At 40.6% G+C, this 25,017-nt stretch overlaps 1 protein-coding gene across 2 annotated transcripts in view; it reads left to right on the top strand.

Annotated features, from left to right (window-relative positions):
- The window catches only part of smarca2 (SWI/SNF related BAF chromatin remodeling complex subunit ATPase 2), a 24,869-nt gene extending 480 nt beyond the window's left edge, over nucleotides 1-24,389 (top strand). The window contains exons 2-34 of one of the 2 annotated variants that reach the window (XM_072433445.1): nucleotides 439-672; nucleotides 792-921; nucleotides 1,035-1,403; nucleotides 1,481-1,576; nucleotides 1,753-2,002; nucleotides 3,484-3,610; nucleotides 3,767-3,940; nucleotides 4,029-4,202; nucleotides 4,275-4,445; nucleotides 5,176-5,226; nucleotides 5,380-5,510; nucleotides 5,601-5,658; nucleotides 5,877-5,965; nucleotides 6,048-6,195; nucleotides 7,786-7,949; nucleotides 11,342-11,408; nucleotides 11,487-11,597; nucleotides 11,720-11,962; nucleotides 12,045-12,158; nucleotides 12,861-12,965; nucleotides 13,091-13,177; nucleotides 13,339-13,385; nucleotides 13,473-13,639; nucleotides 13,733-13,896; nucleotides 14,185-14,412; nucleotides 15,683-15,760; nucleotides 15,965-16,183; nucleotides 17,641-17,861; nucleotides 20,534-20,639; nucleotides 20,718-20,819; nucleotides 20,970-21,096; nucleotides 21,451-21,578; nucleotides 23,359-24,389. In XM_072433445.1, the coding sequence (XP_072289546.1) occupies nucleotides 469-672; nucleotides 792-921; nucleotides 1,035-1,403; nucleotides 1,481-1,576; nucleotides 1,753-2,002; nucleotides 3,484-3,610; nucleotides 3,767-3,940; nucleotides 4,029-4,202; nucleotides 4,275-4,445; nucleotides 5,176-5,226; nucleotides 5,380-5,510; nucleotides 5,601-5,658; nucleotides 5,877-5,965; nucleotides 6,048-6,195; nucleotides 7,786-7,949; nucleotides 11,342-11,408; nucleotides 11,487-11,597; nucleotides 11,720-11,962; nucleotides 12,045-12,158; nucleotides 12,861-12,965; nucleotides 13,091-13,177; nucleotides 13,339-13,385; nucleotides 13,473-13,639; nucleotides 13,733-13,896; nucleotides 14,185-14,412; nucleotides 15,683-15,760; nucleotides 15,965-16,183; nucleotides 17,641-17,861; nucleotides 20,534-20,639; nucleotides 20,718-20,819; nucleotides 20,970-21,096; nucleotides 21,451-21,578; nucleotides 23,359-23,394 (4,686 nt within the window). In that variant the 5' untranslated portion in view covers nucleotides 439-468 and the 3' untranslated portion in view covers nucleotides 23,395-24,389. Of the gene's footprint in view, nucleotides 1-438; nucleotides 673-791; nucleotides 922-1,034; nucleotides 1,404-1,480; nucleotides 1,577-1,752; nucleotides 2,003-3,483; nucleotides 3,611-3,766; nucleotides 3,941-4,028; nucleotides 4,203-4,274; nucleotides 4,446-5,175; nucleotides 5,227-5,379; nucleotides 5,511-5,600; nucleotides 5,659-5,873; nucleotides 5,966-6,047; nucleotides 6,196-7,785; nucleotides 7,950-11,341; nucleotides 11,409-11,486; nucleotides 11,598-11,719; nucleotides 11,963-12,044; nucleotides 12,159-12,860; nucleotides 12,966-13,090; nucleotides 13,178-13,338; nucleotides 13,386-13,472; nucleotides 13,640-13,732; nucleotides 13,897-14,184; nucleotides 14,413-15,682; nucleotides 15,761-15,964; nucleotides 16,184-17,640; nucleotides 17,862-20,533; nucleotides 20,640-20,717; nucleotides 20,820-20,969; nucleotides 21,097-21,450; nucleotides 21,579-23,358 lie in introns of both variants that reach the window. The other variant, XM_072433444.1, reaches the window with a different exon arrangement.
- Nucleotides 24,390-25,017: the final 628 nt, after the last annotated feature.

Here is a 25,017-nt window from a genome sequence, read left to right as displayed (position 1 = left end):
GATGATTTGTCACTTGATTGAAGCCACGACCTAATCAAATGCACATATTTCTGATGTTCGTGCAATGCTAACGAGAGCAAGTTCCGCGATTTCTGTGACAGCTTTATAACGGTCTTCCCAAAATCCTCCTCTGTCACTGCACCGCACATACAATCACTAGGCTAACGAGACATTTCATCAACTTGACTTGTGTATCACATGTTTCGAAAATGGTAATCATGATAAGTAATAAATCATGCACTATCGTTACATGTTTTATCATTATAATGTGTATATCTCAACTAACTAGTATATATTATAGGTAGTTGATTTGGTGGTATGGCATTACCAGCAGTAAGTGATCACATTAGATATGTAAACTAATCCCTAGGGGCAATTTTAATGTAGAAAAAGTTTAAAAATAACTAATTAATCTGTTCTCCCTTTTTGTCTTGGTAGCTGGCTACCATATATCTGGCTGTTCAGTAGATGTCCACCCATCCAGACACAACAGGTGGAATGTCCCATGCTGGCCCCTCCCCAGGGGCCGGGTTGTCCCCAGGGCCAGACCCCTCCCCAGGTTCTGTTCACAGCATGATGGGACCCAGCCCCGGCCCAGGCACTCCTAATGCTCCCCACGGTATTCAGAGCCAGGGAGAGTATTCCCAAGATGGCATGTATGGGATGCATAAGGTAACTAATGTGTACTAAAGTTTATAAAGTAGTTAGATGTTTGCTTCCAGAACAGAAATTTACAAGGGCCCTTTAATATAAATTGGCAAGGTGTACTGAATACTATTTTGTTTTCTCAGCCCATGGAAGGAATGAATGACAAGCCCATGGCTGATCCAATGCACTTTGGTCACATGAAAAATGTGGGAACGAGATCTTTGCATAGTGGTATGGGACCTCCACAGAGTCCAATGGACCCACATAGCCAAGGTATCAAGTCTATAAGTCAGACAACAAAACTTCATAAATCCGAGATTTATTAAAACCAAAGGAAAACCTTTACTGTTACATGTTTAATATGTTTACTGTTTTGTAAAATTTAGGATACTTGTCACCCCATCCATCACCCATGGGAGTGCATGAACATAGTACAAGTCCTATGTCAGGAGGACCCACGCCTCCTCATGTTCCTCCTTCGCAATCAGGCCCTCTGGTGTCTATGGAACCCCAGGCAACTATGGGGCCAAACATGACTGGCCGAGGACCTTCTGCTTTCAGTCCAGTTCAACTTCAACAGCTGCGAGCTCAGATTCTCGCTTATAAAATCTTGGGCAGAGGGCAACCCCTGCCTGAAAACCTTCAGTTGGCAGTTCAGGGCAAAAGATGTCTTCCCACAATGCAACAGCAGCCACAACAGCCCCAGCAACAGCAGCCACAACAGACACCTGGGTCTAGTCCTTATAATAGATCAGGTATGAGAGAGTTCCTTATTCAAAACCACATCTGTCAAAATGTCTGTCAAAACTTGACCAATTGCTTTTGTTTTTAGGAATGGGTGGCCCACCTATGTGTGGGCCACAGTCAAGTCCTTGTGCCACACCAGCAATGCAGGGCCAGAGTGCAGTTCAAAAGACTTGGCCAGAGGGTAAGTTTGTGATGATCTCACTTATGCTGTGTCCATATAATAAGTCAGTAACTAACTCGGAAGTAAAAGTAAACACTACTACTTTCACTAATAATACTTTTCCTGCGCAGTGTATGTGGTTTGGAAGTTTTGTTTTCAATGCTAATAATATTCCTTCAAAAATACTTGATGTCCAGGTCAAAGCGGGGATAGTCAGAGCACTCCTCAAAAGCATCTGACTCCAATTACTGGTGGGAGGCCGTCTCCTGCCCCTCCTCAGGCCCCTGGTGCACCTGGACCCATGCCTGGCAGCTCAGTGACCCCCCAGCCCTCTGCACAGCCAGTGTCCCCCATGCTGCAGATGCAACAGAAACAAAACCGAGTCACTCCAATCCAGAAACCCCAAGGCTTGGATCCAGTAGGAATACTACAAGAGAGAGAGTACAGGTACATACTTTGTGGCTCAAGCTGTTGTGTCACTGGAACATTTGTGCAATGCCTTAAAGGGAAAAGCAATTTGAACCGCATGTTAAAAAAAAAAAAAAAAAATTAAATTACATTTAAAAAATTTAAATTGCAGTGGCTTAAAGGCGTAATGGACGATTTTTCGCCGATTTGAGAACTCAGGCGGAAGTGTGCATGCGCACTCCCCCGTGCGGACTGACACAACACACACGTGCGTTTGTTTATTAGCGCAACGGATTGCATCCCATCTCTCGTCTCCCGTAGATTTCCGTCTCTTCTGAGCCAGCTCGAACTGTCTTTTTCCGTCTTAATTTTTCCCTGTACACTGAGGGAACTATATTATGATAGATCCATGCGCTTAAACACGCGGAAACATGCTGCTCTCCTGGGGACGAGCCGACGAGGCTGCAGGTGAGCAGTAGGTGCATCCTATGATTGATACGTGGCAGGACTAATCAGCAGTCCACACCACAAGAAAATGAGACTCAGATTTGGGCCATATCATCCATTACGCCTTTAATTTACATGCACCACGAAAATCTGATCATAAACTGATTTCTGAAGTTATCAGATGAATGATTCTGATTGCTTACACCTTTCCAATTATGCAAAAAGGGCAAGAATGAAAGAGAAAATGTTATTTTGCACCCCGTATTCCATATACAACAGATACTCTAAAAATCCATTGATTAAAGGCGTAATAGACGATTTTTTTGCCGATATGAGAACTCAGTCGGAAGTGCGCATGCGGACTCCACCCGTGCGGACGCACAAAAAAGCAAAGTGCGTTTGTTTATTAGCGGCCGCTTCAGGCCGCTAATAAACAAACATCACTGCGTGGGAAGCATGATTCTTATTTTGCCGCAGCGGCGCAATCTGTGGCTGTGTTCAGAAGCTCGTTCATGTTCCACTCTCTAACATTAGGTTTTAGAACCAGAGCGGAGAGCAGCTTCTTTTAGAGGCCTGCGCATGCGCTCTGAGGACTACACAGCCTCAATCCCATGGAGCTATGCTCAAACCACGCTGAATAAACCTGTGTGGGAATCAAGGATGTTTGCAGGTTTTGCCCTAACTGCGCATGTGTGAAGCAACAGCAGCACCAAGTTTCAACAAACTAACTTAAAATCTATTTTTTAGAGACAAGTCATTGTTTGTAGCTCAGGCTCTGTTCACGTTTTTAATGATTATACGTTAGTAAGAAATACATATAGAGCGTCTATCTCAGGTATGGAAGTTTAGCTCTGCATATTTTATTTTATTTGGTCACTTTTCTGTTATCCACTAAATATTTAACACCCTTAGTCTGCTTGCCCATCCATGAAAGTCACTGCACTGCTACTGACCCAAGTCCTGTTTAAACCATATTGTGGTGGTGCATTTGTCAGGACTTGTATTTGTGAGTAACATTTATGTGGATATTTTAAACTGTTGAGATGAAATAACATTTTGCCAAACTCTCCAAGACTGCAGGCAAGGATTGCACATCGTATACAGGAACTAGAAAGTTTGCCAGGCTCTTTGCCCCCCGACTTAAGAACCAAAGCAACCGTGGAGCTCAAAGCACTGCGCCTGCTCAACTTTCAGCGCCAGGTACAAGTCAAAGCAAATCCATTTTTTTCATATTCATTCTGCATGATTCAAAATATAATGACAAAATGACAATTGAGAACAACTATCATCTTTATAAGATAAGATAAGATAATCCTTTATTGTTTTTTTTTTTTTTTTATGATTGGCGTATTTTAGCTGAGACAAGATGTTGTGGCATGCATGAGGCGAGACACAACCCTGGAAACTGCTCTCAACTCAAAGGCCTACAGACGCAGTAAGAGGCAGACACTGAGAGAGGCACGTATGACTGAGAAACTGGAGAAGCAACAGAAACTGGAGCAAGAAAAGAAACGAAGACAAAAACATCAGGTAAAATACTTTTTTATTTTTAAATGTATAATATGTATGTATATGCATGTTATGTTATATAAACTTGAACCCATTGATTCTGTTTCAGGAATATCTGAATAGCATCCTTCAGCATGCTAAAGACTTTAAAGAATACCACAGGTCAGTCTCTGGTAAAATCCAGAAGCTGACTCGAGCAATTGCCACATGGCACACCAACACAGAGCGGGAACAGAAGAAAGAGACTGAGAGGATTGAAAAAGAGAGAATGAGGAGACTTATGGTTAGTATGAAACTAGGTGTGGCTCATGTTCTGTGTAAATCATAATGATGTTTTTAAATTGTGCATTCTCAGGCAGAAGATGAAGAAGGCTACAGAAAATTAATTGACCAAAAGAAAGACAAACGTCTGGCTTACTTGCTGCAGCAGACTGATGAATATGTTGCTAATCTCACCACCCTGGTGTATGAACATAAAGCAGCTCAAGCTGCCAAGGACAAGAAGAAAAAAAAGAAAAAAAAGAAGGTACAAACATTTAAAACACATTTTGCTTTAGACTACCAAAATCACAACCTAGAGGTTGTCAAATGGATCATACTGATTGAATATTATGCATTCAGACTGAGGCTGGGAATCGAATGATTCATTTTTTAAAATTTCTTACAAATCTTGAAAAAATAATTATCACAAATGGTTAGGTTTTGAATTAGGGTCAAATAGCCCAGCAGTTTCAGGAGCCGCGGCTCTGTAGACACTCCCTTTGAATTAAGCCTGTTCCTGTTGTTCAACATGAGCAGGTGCTCCTCAGCTTGTCAAAGTCAGAGCGGATCATTCACAGTGGATCCGTTCCTCTCCTAACAGTGGCTCGTTTAGCTCCTGTGTGGAATTTGCCCTGACTCAGCTCAGGAGATTGTTCAGCACACAAACAAACCGCGTGTCAAAGCCCAAGCAGCTGGTTGTCAAAGTTTCCCCTCATAAAACCACATGCACGCACAGTAGAAACCCCCGGGAGCAGACGATTCATAATGGGAGCACTCAGAGCAGCACCTTTGTGTCCTCGTGCACACAGATGTCCTCAAGCCTGGCATGAGGGACACATTCATTGTAGCATTCATTTTAACGCGATTGAAGGAAAAAATACTTAATGCAATAATTATCCCAGCCCTAATTCAGACTTGAATCTAATTTTGGCACCTGAGTTTGTATTGCATGAAGTGAATAATGCGGTGGTGACTGGTTAATGTCTTCTTTTTAGAAGGTGGACGGAGAAGGTGAAGGCCCCAGTGCCATTGGACCAGATGGAGAGGTAACATGATACTTTCCAAACTATTTAAAGTTTTGTAATTAACCTATAGATTGAGAGGGATAGTTAAATAGTGTTTCAAAGTGCAATATAAATGTTTGTTGATTGATTCATATAATTCTGTTCTGTTGGTTGTTTCCTTTTCTCATGGTGCAGCCCATGGATGAGAGCAGTCAGATGAGTGAGCTTCCAGTCAAAGTTATTCAAACGGAGACTGGGAAAGTTTTGCAGGGAACAGATGCCCCCAAGTCCAGCCAGCTTGAGGCCTGGCTAGAAATGAATCCTGGGTAAGTTTTTGTAACAACTTTAATTTCCCATGATTTTGAATATATGTCTGACGGGATTTGTTATCTTTTTGCCTTTTTAAATGTTATTAGTTATGAAGTTGCTCCACGTTCAGACAGCGAAGAGAGTGGTTCTGAATTTGAAGAAGAGGTGAAACCTCCTTTAAACCTAATCTTGCATCAATTGAAGAATTTATTTTAGAATTCATTTAATTTAGAATCATATTCATTGAATAAAAAAAACATAATGAAATATAATGTACTTACCACTAGAGGGCTGTAGTGGCATGTAGCTAAGACTACTTTGTGTTTAGTTCATTGCTGTGGGGATGACATTGTAGTAACACATGTTTGCTTCCTTACAAGGAGGACGAGGAGGCATCCAAGGGAGAAGGAGAAGAGAAGAAGAAAATTGATGTCGATAAAGTGTCTGGGAAAAATTCCAAGAACATTATTGAGTACAGCATCACTTCACTCTTAACTAAATATGCTCTAACCGACACAGTAGTCTAACTCTTTTTGTGTTACTAACACATTCAGGTCTGCCAAGCAGGATGTGGACGATGAGTACAGTATTGATGCTGAAACTACCCGCTTGCAGTCCTACTATGGTGTGGCCCATGCTGTAACGGAGAAAGTGGACAAGCAGTCTACACTGCTCATCAATGGCACACTCAAACATTACCAGGTACTAATTAGCTTTAGTTTGAATCATAATCTCTTGGGTTGTTTTAATAGAGCTCTAAACAACAGTGAACAAAGAAAAAGTAGTCTCTTTCCACATTAGACTGTTAATTTATGTGAATATAAACATCTAACTGATTGAATGACTAATAAATAAGAGTCCTGTGGTATTGTTGAGGCTCGTGGCTCATAGTAATGGTCGCCTCTGGGTAGTTGACCTGACTCTCATCATACCCACAGATCCTGATGTCGTGTATTATTTCACATTCACTTGTATCATGAATTCAGAATACTGTGGTTGCAAAGTATCTTGAATATTATCTGCACTTTTGGCATGTGTCTGTTTAATGAGCAAATTAAATGATAGGAACAATGAATAAGTGGAATGTTTGGTCTAGTCTGATCAATCATGATGATTGACATGAAATTAGTTGAGCGAAATTGCATATTCCCAATTCCAACAAAAACTTCTAATCAAATTAAAACAAAACAAAACGACTCTGCAACTTTTAAACCTGATCATTAATACATTTATGTAATGTAATTAATTGAGTACGTAATCGCTAGGGACATCCCTTAACTATTATGGTGTCATTTAGTCATTTATCTTAAGTTAGGGAGGCAGAAGTGAGCCCACCAAGCACATTTTTGTATTAGACACTTTCCTCCACTCCACTTTATAGCTGCAATAAGGCTGCCTTATGAAGGGTTTGTTCACCTCAAGGGTCAAACATCTCAAAATAGCCATGTATTTCTTGACTGTCAAAAAAATGTTAAAGGTTGAATGGACGATTTTTCTGGCCCAAATCTGAGTCTCATTTCCTCGTGGCGTAGACTGCAATTAGTCCTGCCACGTATCAATCATAAAACGCACCTACCGCTCACCTGCAGCCGCATGCGGTTCATCCCCTGAGAGCTGCACGTTTCCGCGTGTCTAAGCGCATTGATCTATCATAATATAGACCCCTCAGTGTACAGGACAAAATGAAGACGGAGAAAGACAGTTCGAGCTGACTCAGAAGAAGACAGAAATCTACGGGAGACGAGAGATGCGATCCGTCGCGCTAATAAACAAACGCACGGGTGTGTTGTATCAGTCCGCACGGGGAGTGCGCATTCGCACTTCCGCCTGAGTTCTCAAATTGCCGAAAAATCGTCCATTGCGCCTTTAATTAACATTGTTTGTGTTTTTCACTGTCACCCTTCGAGGAAACTGCTGTTGTGATTTTGGGCATTACACAAAATGAATTGAACTATTTTATCTAAGTATTATAACATTCTTTTTTCTCCAAAGATATATTTATGTTAAGTTGATGTTGTTTGGTGCCGTTAATTGGTTGGCTTCCACATAAATGAGTCTGCTTTTTGATAGCCACCAAATGCCACCATGACATTTAGAATTGCTTACAGGACCACGATGAAAATCATTCCCGAAGGTATAGCTTTAAACTACATAAACATGCAAATGTACTTTTGCCAAACATGTATGACTATAAGAACATACAAAAACATCTGAAGTATTGTTTGTCACACTAAACGTGTACATATTCTTTTCTGTGTCTTTATTCAGAGCCCATTTATTTTATGCTTTCAGATCCAAGGCTTAGAGTGGCTGGTGTCCCTGTACAATAACAATCTGAACGGTATCTTGGCTGATGAGATGGGCCTCGGTAAAACCATCCAAACCATTGGCCTTATCACCTACCTTATGGAGTACAAGAGGCTCAACGGGCCGTATCTGATCATCGTCCCCCTCTCGTGAGTACTCATCACCCAACATTCATCACAAATTGTTATCGCCTTTTCTTATCACCCCTGAAATATATTTAGAGCTGGGTACTACACAATGGGATAAAATATGTTCATTTGTCGGAGAGTCAAAGGTCGGCTCTAGATGACACACTAAGTGTGTTTGTGAATAATGTGAAATATCTGTCAGCTTCTTGGTCTGCCACAGAGGAGAGCCACTCTCCAATACAGTTTTATGAAACCGGGGCACAAAGCTGTTGATTGGCTGAGGAACGAGTGACTGAAGAATGAGTGACTGTAAAGATGACAAATCAGTGAAATCACACATTTTTTTAGTGACATTTCATTGGTTTAGCCCATTGTGCTTGTGACACGCGGTACTCGAAGTTGCGTGGTGCTCGTCAAACTATTTAATTGTCTTATTATTTTGACGCCTCGTTGAGATGAAAATTCGACTACAATGCTCTGGATGTGAAGAAGCTTGATGCGCATTACAAGGTCCGCGTAGACATAGTGATAACGTGTAGGGATGTGCTATTGTCACTCTGTGATATTACAGCTGTAAGATCCTCACGGTACAGTATTAATTGCCTTCATGTGGGATTGGGTTGTGTTAAAAAAATGGATGCGGCAATATATCCTCACAGACTGAATCACAGTATCGCATCATTTTAAACAACGTTAATTTATTGTAAATTGTCCAGGCGGCCTTTTTGAAGAGAACTCTTATTATAGAGTTTTCCATCCTGCAGGAAAAGCAGAAGCTGCTCAATCTGCTGGAACACAAGCTAATGACTGAGGTGCCAACGAGGTGGAATAGTACTTTTGATATGCTCGAGCGCTTCTTGGAGCAGCGGCTGTTTGTGCCACGCTGGCCGAGGGGAAAAGGAGGGGGTCCATGATATTGAGGTTTTGCTTACAATAATAATAGCCATATTATACCATGTCATTCTTATTCATTGCGCAGTGATTAGAAAAAAATAATAATGATAAAAAATAATATTAAATAAATTTAAACAAAAATTGTGCCATTAAGTTTATATTAAACGACACATATCATGCAAATGGACTTTTTGCGCTTTTAGTCGTGTTCTAACATTGTTCCCTCATTAAAAACATACCTGGAGTACCACCTAGCTTCATTCACGCTAGTTTGAGGAATCAGGATTCGAAAATCCTCTCTTCTCTGCTGTCCATAACTCATCGCCAAACTCGTTCTGTGAATTTCTCCCATCTAATAGTGATCAGTACAACTGAATTCCGAGACGAGGAAGTAAACGGGCCAGCCTGAAATTTCTATATTAAACTGTGTGTATTTTCCTTTGCAGCCAGCAGCTGGCACCTAAACATAGGTAGGCCCAGATTAAACGGCAGGGATCCAGAACTAAAGGCACTCACTAAAGGTTAATAATAATACAAAATAATGCATAATATTTGCCCTTTAATGCTCCCGGTTGTGTTTTCTTCAGTTCTGTACCTCGTGCTGTTGCTCTGAAGAGGCGTCCTCATGGTGCTCGTATTTCTCGAGTATTTTTAATTTCTCGAGTATTTTTAATAGATCCATGAGTACCACGCTGTTCTTCAGCAGAGCTACTATTTGTCATCTCCTTTTCTCCTTTTGCCCTTTTTGTGTTGGTGAAACTTCTTAGCAGCAGGGTTTTGCATAGTCTCTGAATCAATTTTGTGGTTGTTTACAACTGAGCAACATGCATCAGAGAAGAGAACACCTCCAACGTGCCAGACGCCATTGAATGCCCACTCATGGGAACTGCAGTCAAGTCGAGACTCCGATGAGGTTGAGGAGCATGCAGATGAGCTTTCCTGAGATGGCTCCTGAGAGTTTGTGCTTACATTCTTTAGCTATACAAACCGAATGTTGCAGCAGCTGTCCAGGTGGCTAGTCTCAGATGATCTTGTTGATGAACATGCTGGACGTGGAGGTCCTGGTGTGGTTACACGTGGACTGCGGTTGTGGGGCTGGTTAGATGTACTGCCAAATTCTCTATAACATGTTTGGAGACTGCTTATCAATGCAATGCACATTCCTGCAGTCAGCATGACAAATTACACGCTCTCTCACAACTCACACCATTGTGCTTTGTGGCCAGCCCAAGGCACACCTGTGCAATATACACTGTCTGACCAGCATTGTAATAGGCAAAATAATGTCTGTTTGCCGTAACCCGACGACCTGCTATGAAACTAGCCGACTGAAAAAAAATATCAGCATTTTGCTGAAAAAAACTTCAAAATCTTTTATTTTTCTATTATTTTGCCGACTTTCCTGAACCACTGTGTCAAATACTTTTATCATGCTGGTAAACCTGACTTTCATCTCAAAGGACTGATAGTGCACTGCGCACCGCTTGCGCACCTTCATTTTCAGTCCTCCATATGCATCTATAATAAAACAGAGTGCGCTTAGGAGTCGTCACATTGCTTTTTCAAGTTGGTTTGCCTCTGTCTGCGCCACTTAAGTCTCCATAGGACATGTGTTTCTCTGTCAGGGTGTGAAATTTGACTTATGCAAATGCATTCTGGGATTGAAACACGCCCAGCAGCGTCATCACAACAAACATGGCGGCGCCCGTGTCCCCCGCATGTTCCCCTCGCTCGCCTTAGCTACCAAAATAAAGGATAGCGGCGTGCAAAAGGTCGATAGAAATGTCTTAAAATCGTGAGATTTGGTCTCCTGATCGGGTTGATAGAGACGTTTTCCGTCATTGACTGTTGAAGCCTGACCCCTGGTGGTCACTCCGACTCAAAAAATGACAAAATTTGGATATTTTTTTTGGCCTTCAAAATAAAAAAAATAATTTGCCTACCGTCCGAGCCACTTAAAAAATGTTGACTCTGGTTACAACAAACAGACAATTTATTTGGGGTAGCCTCACTTACACACATTTAGACATATAGCTCGCATGCTACTGGTACAGTGTAGACCTGCCCTGCACAAATGTTACTTCAGTGAGGTGTCGCATCTCCTTTTTCTGTTTTCTCTTTACCATGGGGCGCGAGCAGTGGGCTCAGTTAGGTTTCGTAACAGAATCAGAAAAAACAGATGTGCTGGTGGCTCAAGGCCACTGGAGAAAATGACAGCCACATAGTCTTGTTCTGCTACACAATTTATTTTATATTATGTCAATCAGCCTCATTTTCACAGAGAAAGATTCAAAAAAGTGGATGAATGGAAGTGCAAACTGACGCCAACACAGTTGAACCCAAAGAGGACACAGGCACAGCTTTGGAAGTCTGATTTTTAACATATATGCACTAAAATTAGAAAATGAGGCCAAGGATGTTGATTTCTATCCATTTTAGACCCATTTATACAGTTAATCAGTTAAAGAAAGTGGTATTGGTGTTTAGTGGCTCTTAAATATCTTTTGTCCTCATTTCAGCACTCTGTCTAATTGGATTTATGAACTTGACAAGTGGTCTCCATCAATTGTTAAAGTCGCCTACAAGGTAAAACTGCCGGCTGATTCTTGTTAAATGAATGTTAATTGCTTTTGTCCAACTCTTGATTGTTTGATTTGATAAAAGGGAACACCTGGTTTACGCCGCGGATTGGTGCCACAGCTACGCAGTGGGAAATTCAATGTTTTGCTGACCACTTATGAATATATAATCAAGGACAAGCAAATTCTAGCCAAGGTGAGTAAAGGAACATTGTGTGTTTCATTGTACTTTCAATTGCACGTACAGAAGAGGGAGTCTGCAATCACCAAACATGCGTCATGTGTTGGCATATTATCAATCTTCTGCATTGTGAACAGATCCGTTGGAAGTACATGATAGTGGATGAAGGCCACCGCATGAAGAACCATCATTGTAAACTGACCCAGGTGTTAAACACTCACTATGTGGCTCCGCGGCGCATCCTTCTGACGGGCACTCCCCTCCAGAACAAGCTGCCTGAACTCTGGGCACTGCTCAACTTCCTTCTGCCCACCATCTTCAAGAGTTGCACCACCTTTGAGCAGTGGTTCAATGCACCGTTTGCCATGACAGGAGAGCGGGTAGGACCACTTAGACTATAACTATACTGCCTTTAATACACTTTCATTATCATATTTATATTGTATTGTATCTTGCATTTAGGTTGATCTGAATGAAGAGGAAACTATCCTGATCATTCGTCGCCTGCACAAAGTGCTGCGCCCTTTCCTGCTCCGCAGGCTAAAGAAGGAAGTGGAGTCTCAACTACCAGAAAAGGTTTGTTACAGATAAACTACCACCACAGTTACACAGCCAGTGTTGTCACTTTACCATCTGCTGTACCTGCAGTGGTATAAACCAGAGGTTCCCAAAGTGGGGCTAGCGGGTCAAATGTGACCCTCCAGGGGGTCTAATTTGCCCGTGGGGAGGATGTATCTATTTGGTTGCATTTTGGGAAATGCGGGGGGAAAAAAACGTCATAAAATAATAAAAATCCATACCACTCTAGCCCCATAAAAAGCACAAAAGCTGCTTATTTTAAATCATAAATATATTTTCAGACCTTTTTTTTCCCCATATAAATGGGTCCAGCCCCTTGACCTGTGTGTGTATATAAACTTCATTCCTTAGTTAATAGAATCTATTGAATAGTGCTGATGTATTATGCAGCTCTAAGTGTTGACAATGAAGGAGCCTCTTGCACACAGGCAGCTGCAAACAAGGCACACATCTGGCCATATTCAAGCAGTTTACACAAAGGAGCCACAGGAGTTGCGTGGTTTTCTTCTATTTATGTAGCACAGTTGTGTTATTCCACTGAGGATAGGTAATATACAGCAAGTGCATGAAATTAAGCTCGGGGACCATGGTTCTGTTTTCTTGTGGCTCAGATATTTTATTTACAAAAATTACTAATTTATACTGTACGATCAAAAGTGTTATTTTCTTTCTAAAAAGGTCTTTCACTTTGCGTTTTAGGTAGAATATGTTGTTAAATGTGACATGTCGGCAATCCAGAAGGTTTTGTACCGCCACATGCAAAAAGGGATCCTGCTCACTGATGGCTCTGAGAAAGACAAGAAGGTAAATACAATTAGACTTCTCGCTCTGTTCTTTGGTTTAAGTTTGTGTTGTGACGAAAAGCAACACTTTTTTTGCATTCTTGGCAATATCTAATGCATTTAGTTTATTTTTTTAAAATGTTTTAGGGAAAAGGTGGAGCTAAGACACTAATGAATACCATTATGCAACTAAAAAAGATCTGCAATCATCCATACATGTTCCAGCACATAGAGGTGAGCAAAAATGTCAAATCAGTGGAATTTCATTGTGCATAATATACATGAACGAGGCTTGTATTTTGTCCTCTACTGACTGTTCTCTGAATCTCCACACATCTTTGAACTTCCTTATTACTGTATATATTTTTAAAGAACATAGTATTTTTCTTTTTCAGGAATCTTTTGCTGAGCACTTGGGCTATCCTAATGGAATCATTAGCGGGTAAGCAATTTACCACTAATGTCTATTTTCAATAGACATTGTAATTACGGCTGTGATTAATTATTTTACTATACATATTTCTTGCAGCCCTGATCTCTATCGAGCTTCTGGGAAGTTTGAGCTTCTTGACCGCATCTTGCCAAAGTTACATGCCACCGGCCACCGAGTTCTGCTCTTTTGCCAGATGACCACACTAATGACCATAATGGAGGACTATTTCGGCTATAGAAACTTTCAGTATTTACGACTCGATGGTGAGTAAATTGTTCTTTCAATTGTCGAAGTCCTGGATAATAAGTGAAGCTTAGGTCATTGCAGCTTTTGTCTAAATGTGTTTTGTGTCACAGGAACCACAAAAGCAGACGACAGAGGCATGCTTCTGAAGAAGTTTAATGAGGAGGGATCTCAGTATTTCATCTTCCTGCTGAGCACTCGTGCTGGTGGTCTGGGCCTGAACCTGCAAGCAGCTGACACTGTCGTCATCTTTGACAGTGACTGGAACCCACACCAGGTCTGTTCACGGCTGCTGTAGGGCCATAAAGCCCCTGCTGATATGTGGACTCTTTTTACTGGTCCACCTAAGATCAGTTTGACAATTTTGTCAAACTGTAATCTTAACAATTGATTGTCAATCAATGGAATAAGACAATAGTGGAAAAGGAATGTATTGAATTGGGACAGTAACTAGACCATATTTATTTTGATGATAGACTAAATCCTGTGGATAACACTGCTGTATTTTGTCTTCTGTTTATTTGCCCAAAGTCTACATGGCATTTCTTTTATCTGTTGTCTGCAGGACCTTCAGGCCCAGGACCGTGCGCACCGCATTGGTCAGCAGAATGAAGTGCGTGTACTTCGACTATGCTCCGTCAACAGTGTGGAAGAGAAAATCCTGGCAGCAGCCAAGTACAAGCTCAATGTGGATCAGAAGGTGATCCAGGCCGGCATGTTTGACCAGAAGTCGTCCAGCCACGAGCGCCGCGTCTTCCTGCAGGCCATCTTGGAGACCGAGGAGCAGAACGAGGTACAGACTCAGCTGTACCTCATCATTTCTTTTTTAATAAGCTGAAATCCAGAATGATAATTTTTCAAAACAATTCAGTTCAGCAATAAAAAAAAATGATTCTGCCCTGACGATTAAGGACTGATATCATAACCAACATACAAAAAATAAAAAGGTAGGAGTCAACTTGAAAATGGACAAATTACCGGACATTGGACTTTGTTTGTACCTAAATTGTTCTCTCTGATCTTGTCTTGTTTGTTTTTGTAATTTTATGTTTACATTTTTTTTTTTTTTTTTAAAGGTTGAATGGACGATTTTTTTGGTCCAAATCTGAGTCTTATTTCCTCATGGTGTGGACTGCCGATTAGTCCTGCCACGTATCAATCATAGAACTCGCCTACCGCTCACCTGCAGCCGCGCGCGGCTCGTCCCCATGAGAGCAGCGCGTTTCCGCGCGTCTAAGCACATTGATCTATCATAAAATAGTTCCCTCAGTGTACGGGACAATATGAAGACGGAGAAAGACAGTTCGAGCTGACTCAGAAGAGACGGAAATCCGTCGCGCTAATATTATTTAGTTTATTAGCGCGACGGATCTCCGTGTTGTATCAGTCTGCACGGGGGAGTGCGCATGCGCACTTCCGCCTAAGTTCTCAAATCGCCGAAAAATCGTCCATTACGCCTTTAAGAAACATAGTTATCAAATTTAATTAATAATGTTTATATTGAATCTGGAGACACAGACTGGTCTAGTTTATGACATTTGAAATCTAAATCTTTCACACGGTTCCTTTTTAATGTCACCATGTAGAATTTACTTGAAGTCATAATTTCAGAATAAGGTTAAAAAATGTTTTTTTCACAAACTGAGTCCCTCATAGCATTATTTGGGAGGGATTAGCTCCCCAAACTTGTCATTTTCATTTTATGTCTTAAAGTCCTTTCAACTGACAACAATCATACATTTGGGGTAGAATCATGGCACAAATTTCTGGAACTATTGTGAAAAAATAATTTATTTTATTCACTTATGTTGATGGAGAAGACGTTGAACTTCGTGCCAGGTTTTGTTTCATGTCAGTATAAATCAGTACAGAGATAGATATGAACCATAAACCAGGTCAAACATCATCATTGGGCCAGTTAAAAGGCAACTACAACCACAAAATTCATCTTAATTTGAAACATTAAGCGTTTTGTGATGTCATGTGAATGCTAACTATACGTCCAACTTACTTGTTGTTGTTACTTGTTACTATTTACTGATACACTTAATTTATCACTTTAGGAGGAAGATGAGGTGCCTGATGATGAAACTCTTAACCAGATGATTGCCCGCAACGAGGATGAGTTTGAGCTCTTTATGGTGAGTCTTCTGAAACTTCTGAGAGCATTTCATATCCTCATCCTCACTCATTACATCCATGAGCTGGACATATGAATGCCTCTTGTCAGTTGTGGTGGGATGCTGTATTATACACCCATTTTTCTTTGATGTGGTAAAAGCAGAGGGAAAAGGGCCAGGCTTGTGTTGTCCTTCACCTAACACACACTATATTCATGTTTTTAGCGCATGGACATGGATCGGCGCAGAGAAGATTCCCGAAACCCAAAGCGTAAACCGCGTCTGATGGAGGAAGATGAGTTGCCTTCTTGGATAATCAAAGACGATGCAGAGGTGGAGCGTCTCACTTATGAAGACGAAGAGGACAAGCTGTTTGGTCGAGGCTCGCGCTGTCGCAGAGACGTGGACTACAGCGACACTCTGACTGAGAAACAGTGGCTTCGGGTAAAGTGACCATTGAAGAATACTCTGGTTTGGAGACAAAGTTGTGTCCACTATAGTTTACTCACTTTGGTTATATTGGATCGGTTCAATCTTGCAAATATATTTTTTTTCATGAACAAACTGATCCTGAAGAGATTAATTTAGGACGTGTACATACTCGATCCGACTGAAGCAAAGACTTCTGGGCTTTCAGGTATTTCCGGGTGTTTGTGGAGATGTAAACGTGCTATCAAACCAGATAATCCACAAGGGAAATTACTTGAACACAGTTGCTCACACATTGCCACATTGCAAAATAATAGCCATATTCACACCAAACAGGCGCACATCTGTTGCATTTGAAATCTGAGGTCTGGATGCATTAAACTTCCAGCCCCACACCTGCGCGCACAGAACTAAAGACTTAAATGGCATACACACAAATACAAGCACACACCCAGCAAGAGGGACAATAGACTTCAGTCGAGCGGACATTTTACAAACATTTACCTGTGGTGCTAAGTAAGCATCAAAGTTACCCCCCAGTTTGAATTGTATCTGTTCGATCAGTGTTGGTCTGCTGTATTTTATTCTGGTTTCTATCCCAACACAAAGCACTTCTCCTTACAGGACGCACTACCCTCTCCTGGTGCATGCTGGTACTCCCCCAAACCTCCGGGCACTGCCCACAGAGGTGTATTTTTCAAATTTGGCTTTCAGCTGAAGAAGGCTCTGCCACGGTTGTTTAGTGGTACTTTAAGGAGAAAATCCTCACCAGTGCAATGAGTCCAGACCAAAAAGCACCCCAAAATTGTCACATTGACTGTGAAGAGGATACAATTCTCGACTTGTTTTACAAAAAAAAGTGAGACCGAGACAATAAAAATGTAATAACGCCTTTTGTGTTGCTATATCGACTTTCACAAGTAAGCCACAACGGAGTATATAAATAGGACCAGAGACCATATATATAACACTCAAGCTCTCTTTTCTCTGTTGATTATATTGACTGGGAAGTCTATGTTCAGCTCATGTTGATGGAGCGCCTTTTCCCCCAAACCAAATCCAATGTGACACAGGCCTCTGGGGAAACTTTGCTGCCGCGATTCACGCACACATAATTGGCTGTAGCTCAGGGGTTTCAGGGAAACAAAAATAGAAGAAAAGTTTGAATGAGGTGCCAGTGTCTTTGACTTGTCAAGTCCCAATTAAAGCTGCAAAATGAGCAGCGACAACACTGCTGTTCGACTCAGAGCAAGGCAGGCAGTAGTCGATCGATATGAATGCATTTAAAGAGTGAATCATAATATTATACTGTTATGTTGAAGTTATAGTTATTTTCACTGTGTAATTTGGGTCTATTGCTGTATTAACTGTACATGATTATAGCAAAGACTAATTGCCTGTAAATGTGATGCTGTATGAGTGTTAACTTCGACAATACTATTCTACATGACGGTGTGTACCATTTGTTTTAGGCCATTGAGGATGGAAACCTGGAAGAGATGGAGGAGGAGATCAGGCTGAAGAAGCGTAAACGTAAGAGACGCCAGGACAAAGACTCGGGCAGAGAAGACAGCGGCACCAAAGCCAAGAAAAAACGCGGTCGTCCACCAACTGAGAAGTTCTCTCCCAATCCTCCGAAACTGACCAAACAAATGAACACCATCATCGATACTGTCATCAACTACAGGGATGGGTAAGGGCAATTTCACACGTCTCACATGTTTCCAGAGAGACTGTACGTCATTTAACATTCATGTCAAGTATCAAGCCAATCTATTATTCATATTATTATTAATCTATAACCTCATGAGGCTCAAGCATTTGTGCTTTAGTGACTCAAATACCCACAGCCCGGGGCTAGTTACCTGTTAGCATTTAAGAGTAGGGAACAGACACACTCATACTCATTTCAAAGCGGCACCTAGGGCTGTGCATTTTAATCAAATGTGAATCGAGATTTCTAATAATGTATAATTTTTTGGATGCTTGGATCTTATTGTTTGAGAAGTCTACAGCCAATCATCTGTCAGCATGTAAGTAAATGTGGGGTTCAGATCAGAGTTCAGGCTGTGGAGGAAGTTTGTGTTTGAAATGATTAAACCTGTGCGTTGTTTGTGTTCTGGAAATTAGTATTCAAAACCGGTTTTGTTTGTATTTAATCAGATTTCCCCCTCACCCAGGTAGAAGTTCTACCTCACTTATGTTGGCATGAAAGCTCAAAGATTGTGGGTATGGATTCACTGTTGAGCCTTTGCGAGCCTCTGTATTGGTTGTGTGTCATGCATTTGAAGTGCGTTTGACATTAATTTGTGATTGTAGACTTCCACTGCAGCGACTGAGCACAGCTGCTGCAGGTGCACCACTAGATAAAGCTGCCACTGCTTCAGACCCGGCTCGAGCTTTTAAACACTTAGCAAAGCAGCATTTATATGGTTTGCTATGCAGTTTGTAATACGCTGTAATATACAAGCACATTTTAGCTTATAGTGAATTCTGAAAACACTGGCTGTAAAGAGATCTTGTTGATAGTTTTCTAACCATCTCTCTGAAATAGGGAAACTATTGCCGAGTTTTCGTTGCGCTTTTGAGCAAAACTTTATTGATCTGCTACAAATGTCAAACTAATACAATTTCACATTAAAGGTGTTTCAATTCAATTATGAATTTGATCAGGTGGTCAGACCTAAACATCTGAAGTCCAGAGTCCCGTTCATATCCTGTCTGACAGAGAATCGACACGTGTGCAGAGCTGTCAGAAACAGCGGATACACACAGCAGTGTGCGACGTGTGCCTCTGGTTTGTGTGTGTTTCATCCTGAAAGCCACACACCTACAATGAATTATTTAGCTCAAACCTTTTTTCTTTTTCTTTTTTTTTGACTGATGATTCACCGACAAAAATCACATTGAACATTTTTTTTTACAGTAAAGAAACATCTTTTCAGGAAAAAATATTACATTTTTGAAATTGTAGACATTTTATTTATTTTTTCCATTGACTATTGCTGATCAATTGGCAAAACAAAAATGTTGGGACCCATCAGGCCCCACGTGGGTCTCTTGGGCGGGGGGGCGAGGAGGGGCATGCTTGACCTGGCGGGAGCGGTCAGAGAAGCTTTGGGATTGGGCGGTAGTAGGTTTGAATAGCCAGTCCTGTGCAGGTCTCGACATGACCGTCCTCACAGGTTTGACCCTATTATATTGAAATAAGTGTGTCCATTGCTGTTTTGCAAAATAAGTCAATTCTGGACACGAAACACGGAAGAAAGCTTATTTCAAAATGTACATGTTTCCATTAGAGAAATGTTAATGCGTAATTTGATCAATGGAAACTCTTGAGACTAGAACAATAGACCAAAGCTGCATTCTAACCACTCAAATGGAGCCAGCTCGTCCCCCGTCTCCAGCACATTTCACACAATTCAAAAGCACACATAACGTTAGCATGGAAGAACATGTGCACTTACGTTCCTTTTGGTATGCTCTGGCTGATAGCGATACCAGCGCTTTTCCAGGAAACTGCTACCTGCTGTTCCAAAACTCACATTCTTTCCCTTCCCAGTGAACAGTCGTCCTCTCGTCTCCGCTAAAGCTGACTTAGACAACTTTTGCACATTCCATCCAGAACTATTTTAAAGTTTAATAATCTCATGGAATTTCCACATTGCAAAGATCTTGTGAATTGTTTGTTTATTCAAAGCTAAAATGTAGAAACTCAAAAGTGACAAAGATATTAGTATTACAATAATGCGGCCTGGTTTATAAATAAAGAGAAAGAAAACACATTTTTTGCTGTGGCAAAACTCAAGGGAAATTAGTTGCAGTCTCTTTGCTTTCTCTGTGAACCAGAAGAATCAGAACTCCAGGACGACAGGGTTGTTCACAGCTTGTTAATGTCAACCCCACATGAGAGAGACCTAAAACATGCTTCTGCTTCTCCTGCTGCTCCATGAAAGATTAAGACTTTTATACAAATGACAGGTGAAAGTTTGCTCTGTAATCTCTGGCTCCTGAGCTACAAATGTCAAAATGCAGCTAGAAGCTTTCCAGCTCTCTGTTGGACGTGCAGGGAAAATACAAAATAAACTAGTCATATCTAATTCATTTAATAAAGTGAGAATAAAAAACCCAAATAACAAACAAAACAAACCAGAGAGTAAAAGACCAAATCAAAGCGGAAAAAGATTACGGTAGCCAAAATAATAAAATAGGGTTTCATTTTCACAACATCCACAAATGCAAGAATGTTAAACATCTAAACGTTTTGTTACTTATAATTATGGATTCTGCTTCTTTTTTTTTTTTTAATTTTAGACCACAATAACACTTAAGTCGTAGGTTTACGCTCTTTTCTCCCTCAAACAGATCAGGAAGACAGCTCAGTGAGGTCTTTGTCCAGTTACCTTCCCGGAAGGAGCTCCCAGAATATTATGAGCTCATCCGAAAACCTGTGGATTTCAAGAAGATCAAGGTAGCTTTTCTTATGCCGACAGAGACGATTGGAACTGCACAGAGACGGACCGTTAATGCCGTCTTGTTTTTGTCATAGGAGCGTGTGCGAAACCATAAATATCGAAATGTGGGAGATCTGGAGAAGGACGTGATGCTCCTTTGTCACAACGCTCAGACCTTCAACCTGGAGGGCTCTCAGGTTCATGTCACGTTGTTGTGAAATGCTTCTGACTTTGAGGAGAACTGTTTCTAAGCTTAACCCAAACCTTTCCTTTTTCACTGAATACTGCATGGAACATTTTGTAGAACCGCTTCCTTCATAGTCCCGTGTTCCCTATCTCGTACTTAGATTTACGAGGACTCCATCGTGCTTCAGTCCGTGTTCAAAAGTGCCAGACAGAAAATCGCTAAAGAAGAGGAGAGCGAGGACGACAGCGAAGACGAGGATGACGAGGATGACGAGTCTGAGTCTGACGGTGAGACCGAATATGACGTGTGGCCCCTTCCACTCGGACTACTATCAAAGATGCTTTTGACAGTGTTGTTTTCGAACATCTCCTTCATTGCCCCCGTCTTAACAAAAGAATGTAAAAACGGCCTAGCTCAGATTCCATCACAACATTCTCTTGGCTTTGTGAGGTTTATTCGAGGCCATGAGAAGAATCGCTAGTATAAATGCTCAGTTGTGAGTTTAATGGCACTATATACAATACTGAGGACTGGCTTCTGAATCTGAAAGCGGTCTATTATTATGTATGCATTTACATGTAGTGTTTTGTCATTCTTGCTGGTGTCATGGCCTCTCGCTCCTCTTGTTCCTCTTCACACAGCTAAGTCGATGCGCGTCAAGATCAAGCTGAGCAAAGAGGCGCACGGCCACGACAAAGGAAAGAAGCGCTCGAGCCGCGGGAAGGCCAAGCCCGTGGTCAGCGACGACGACAGCGACGACGACCAGGATGTAGGTCATTCCACTGCATGCCATTTCACTCTCACACTAACGCGCCACAGGGTAGTAAAGGGCTGACAGTAAGTTGTCACCCAAAACGTTGAGTCATTCAGAAACAGGTCTGCACTGTGGAAGTCTGCTTTCATTACCGGTAATCACTAGTTTGCAACAGCACACTTGCAATTTGTTGATTGGCTGTTGCTGAAAATTGGATTCCCTTTGTCCAACACTTACTTTGATGATTTATTTTCTGATTAAAAGTGCATTTCATTCCTTCCACCAACTCTTATTATATTCTCTTTTCAAGCCCTTGTGTTTCACCGGCTCTTCTCTGAGTGAGGAGGGCAGGTTCTTTTATCAGTCTCTTGTCCTTGTTGCTCGTCTCCATTACTCTGAGCATCATTCTGAGCATCATTCTGGTGCCTTGTGTAAATCCTCTCGTCCTTGAGAAATATCTTTGTCTCACCTTAAGTGTTGCTTGATTCATGAATAAAACCCATTTTCTTTCCCCACATAGACAGAAGACCATTACAGTTTCCATGAGGATTTTGTTAAATGAACAAAGAACTGTTGGTTCTGCTCCTGGATTGATGAATACAAATATAGATATAGATCGATCACCCATTCTCTCAAACTTGCAAGATCTTTGAACAGTTTTGCGGCTGAAATGTCACCTTGAGTCTGAGAAATGGCTCTTGATTATTATTGCTGCTCAATAAGTAGATAAAAATAGGTCAAACTCGCACATCCAAAATGTGCGAGGTGCACACAGCTGTCAAACTTGAAAAAGAAGAAATCTCTGTCTTTGCAGCACCAATGATTTATTTACTTTGCAAGAGATTTCTTCTTTTTTAAAAGCAATAAATAAATGACACAAACTGTCACAAAGCCTTGGATTTCACTTTAATTAGTTTAACTTAACTTGGTCGAAGAATTCAAAATAATGCTTTAATTATTTCATATCTAAGCTTTATCTTTTACCTAATGGCTATATCTGTGGCACAGTGGTGGACATAACAAGCTCCCAGGATAATGTATATATACAGAGTACTGTCATTATTCTGATGAATCCACACTACAAAACTACATCAGAGGGTGAAACTTAAGCATGCTGAAAATTATAACTGAGCCTCTATTTTACATTTCACATGTTATTTGGCTAATTCTGCAATGCCACTAATCATCTAATCTAAATACAGATGATCAATATGTTGATCAATCAAATAGGATCAAAGTATTATTAAGAGGTGGGCATATTATCATTGTATTGATGATATTATGAATACTGTTTTGAAGATAAGTGCTATTTCTCTTTCGTGAGTGATTTTACAGTCATTTCACATTTATCTAACCCTCAACTGATGCATTTAAAGACATGTTTTAGCACATTTCTGTTGGATTGAAATTTTAGGTTTTTCGGTGTCGCACATTTTGAATTCTGGTTCAAGAGTCAGAGTTGGAATCAAATAACTGAAAGATTCACCACTGTGGGGCCATGTGGGGCTAACTGGGGCTATTTGAACGACACAATAAAAGATGCCATGTTAATTTAAATGTTGTGAGTAATCCCCATCAGGGACACAACAACCTTTATATATACTTTTATTCAAACAACATATTAAAAGTTCAGAGCACTTGTCTCTGAAGCTGAAGAAACGAGAACACGCTCTCATTATGTCTGCACTGCCTGTGATGATCCGTGCTGCCTCAAGTTCATATTTCCCACAGTCAGCAAAGGCACATGTCCGTCTGCCACTCCGGCCTTATCTTTTACTCTTTCCTTTCATTACAGGATCTGTCCGACATGAGCAAGAGCGATTACGAGTGACGCTGCCATCGCCTGGATCCTGTTTATAGCACAGATGAAAGTCCCATACATAATCACTCTCCTTTTGTCTCTAGTGCAGTGCTTGGAAACGTATGTCCCTCAACTATAAGAGCTGTAGCAATAACAATCTGCATTTTACCCTCTTTTTAACAAAGTTTTTTGTATGATTATTTTTTAACTTTGTGCTTAAGACAATTCAAAAACGGGTTGTAGTATACCTGCTTTTACATAATTTGTTACAGCTTGCATGCACTTTTCAAATGTATTATTGATATCTAAATTCTAAAGAACCTTTTTAAAAAGAAAATATATTTGACATGAAAGAAAAAAAACGTTAAAGTGGGCAATCACAATAAACACTCAGCACTTGTTCAACTCTGCCAAAAGATTATTTAACAAAAGCATAAGACGTATTGATTGTGAGAAAATATGAATCTGAATTGTTCGAGCCAATCGGTCAACGCAACTTGTGAGTTCTGAAAAAGTAGTCAAGATGGCCACATGCTTCTAGCTTTTTAAACTGCCTTTATTATAAACATTTAATCCTTCATCGTACACAAGCTTCTGGCTTGCTAGCTCTTATATCCCATATAATCAATTTGTCTTTCGGGCTTTGAAGCTGGATTCGTTTCAATGTTAGGGCCTGTGTAACATCAGATACAGTTTAACGCTTTGACGTGTAGAGGAGAAACATGGCTCTGCTGTAATCCACCATCTGAAGCTCAGATAACGTGTTTCCATCTTCCACTTGGTTAAATCTAATGTGCATTTTAAACATTAGAATGACATGTTACTCTGAGCATTTTGAGCCCTCCTTTCATGGTGGAATTATATGTTGATTGTAGCATGCCTTTGCTGTGTATTCCTCATTTTAGTTGTGTTTTGTGCTAGTCTGCTGTCCTTAAGTGTTAACCCTTGCTTTCTTTGCACAGTGTCTTTGTGGTTGTATCTCATAGCCCAGGGCAAATAAAATCGAAAAAGATTTTCAGCACAAATCATGGTTGTAATTCCTTTTTCTGCCTTTTATCACCAGATACAAATAATGAAATAGAAGGTGTTTGAAAGTACCACAAATGTTATCAAAGCAATCTGTATTTGACCAATTTTGTTTAAGAAAGTTGGACTCTTTCCGACCTTTTATTTTTTGTTTTCAGCTATTTTTCAGAACATTGTGTGCATAAGTGTAAAATATTCACTCTACCAACATTGTCTTCCCACACCATTTGTTATTGTTAGGATTTTGTACTTTTTGTGTTCCTTTTCCATCTGTGAACCCTAAATTATTCTTCACTGTTTGTTTTTAAATATATAAATCAGAATGTACTGTGGATAGTAAACATGCATCAGACTTATAATGTTATAATAAATACCAGTCCATTATTACAATTACAAAGACAATATTTTTAACCTCTACATTTACAATTCTCATCTGAGAATAGGAATGTCAGTGAACAAAATGTACAAAGTATGATTGATTTGAACTATAACTGAAGTATATAAATGTGCTTTGGGAGTTTGCATGATATTACACAATTTAGACACAATTTAGGGTGTACTCAAGAACAACTGTTACAAATGACACATACAGTATGTGTAAAAGCCTCAGTACTTTGACCAGTGACG

The sequence above is a fragment of the Eucyclogobius newberryi genome, unplaced genomic scaffold (assembly GCF_026437365.1).
Source record: "Eucyclogobius newberryi isolate DKJ021-1_F unplaced genomic scaffold, fEucNew1.0.hap1 SCAF_6, whole genome shotgun sequence".
Taxonomy (NCBI): domain Eukaryota; kingdom Metazoa; phylum Chordata; class Actinopteri; order Gobiiformes; family Gobiidae; genus Eucyclogobius; species Eucyclogobius newberryi.
This window is presented reverse-complemented; position numbering and strand designations above follow the sequence as displayed.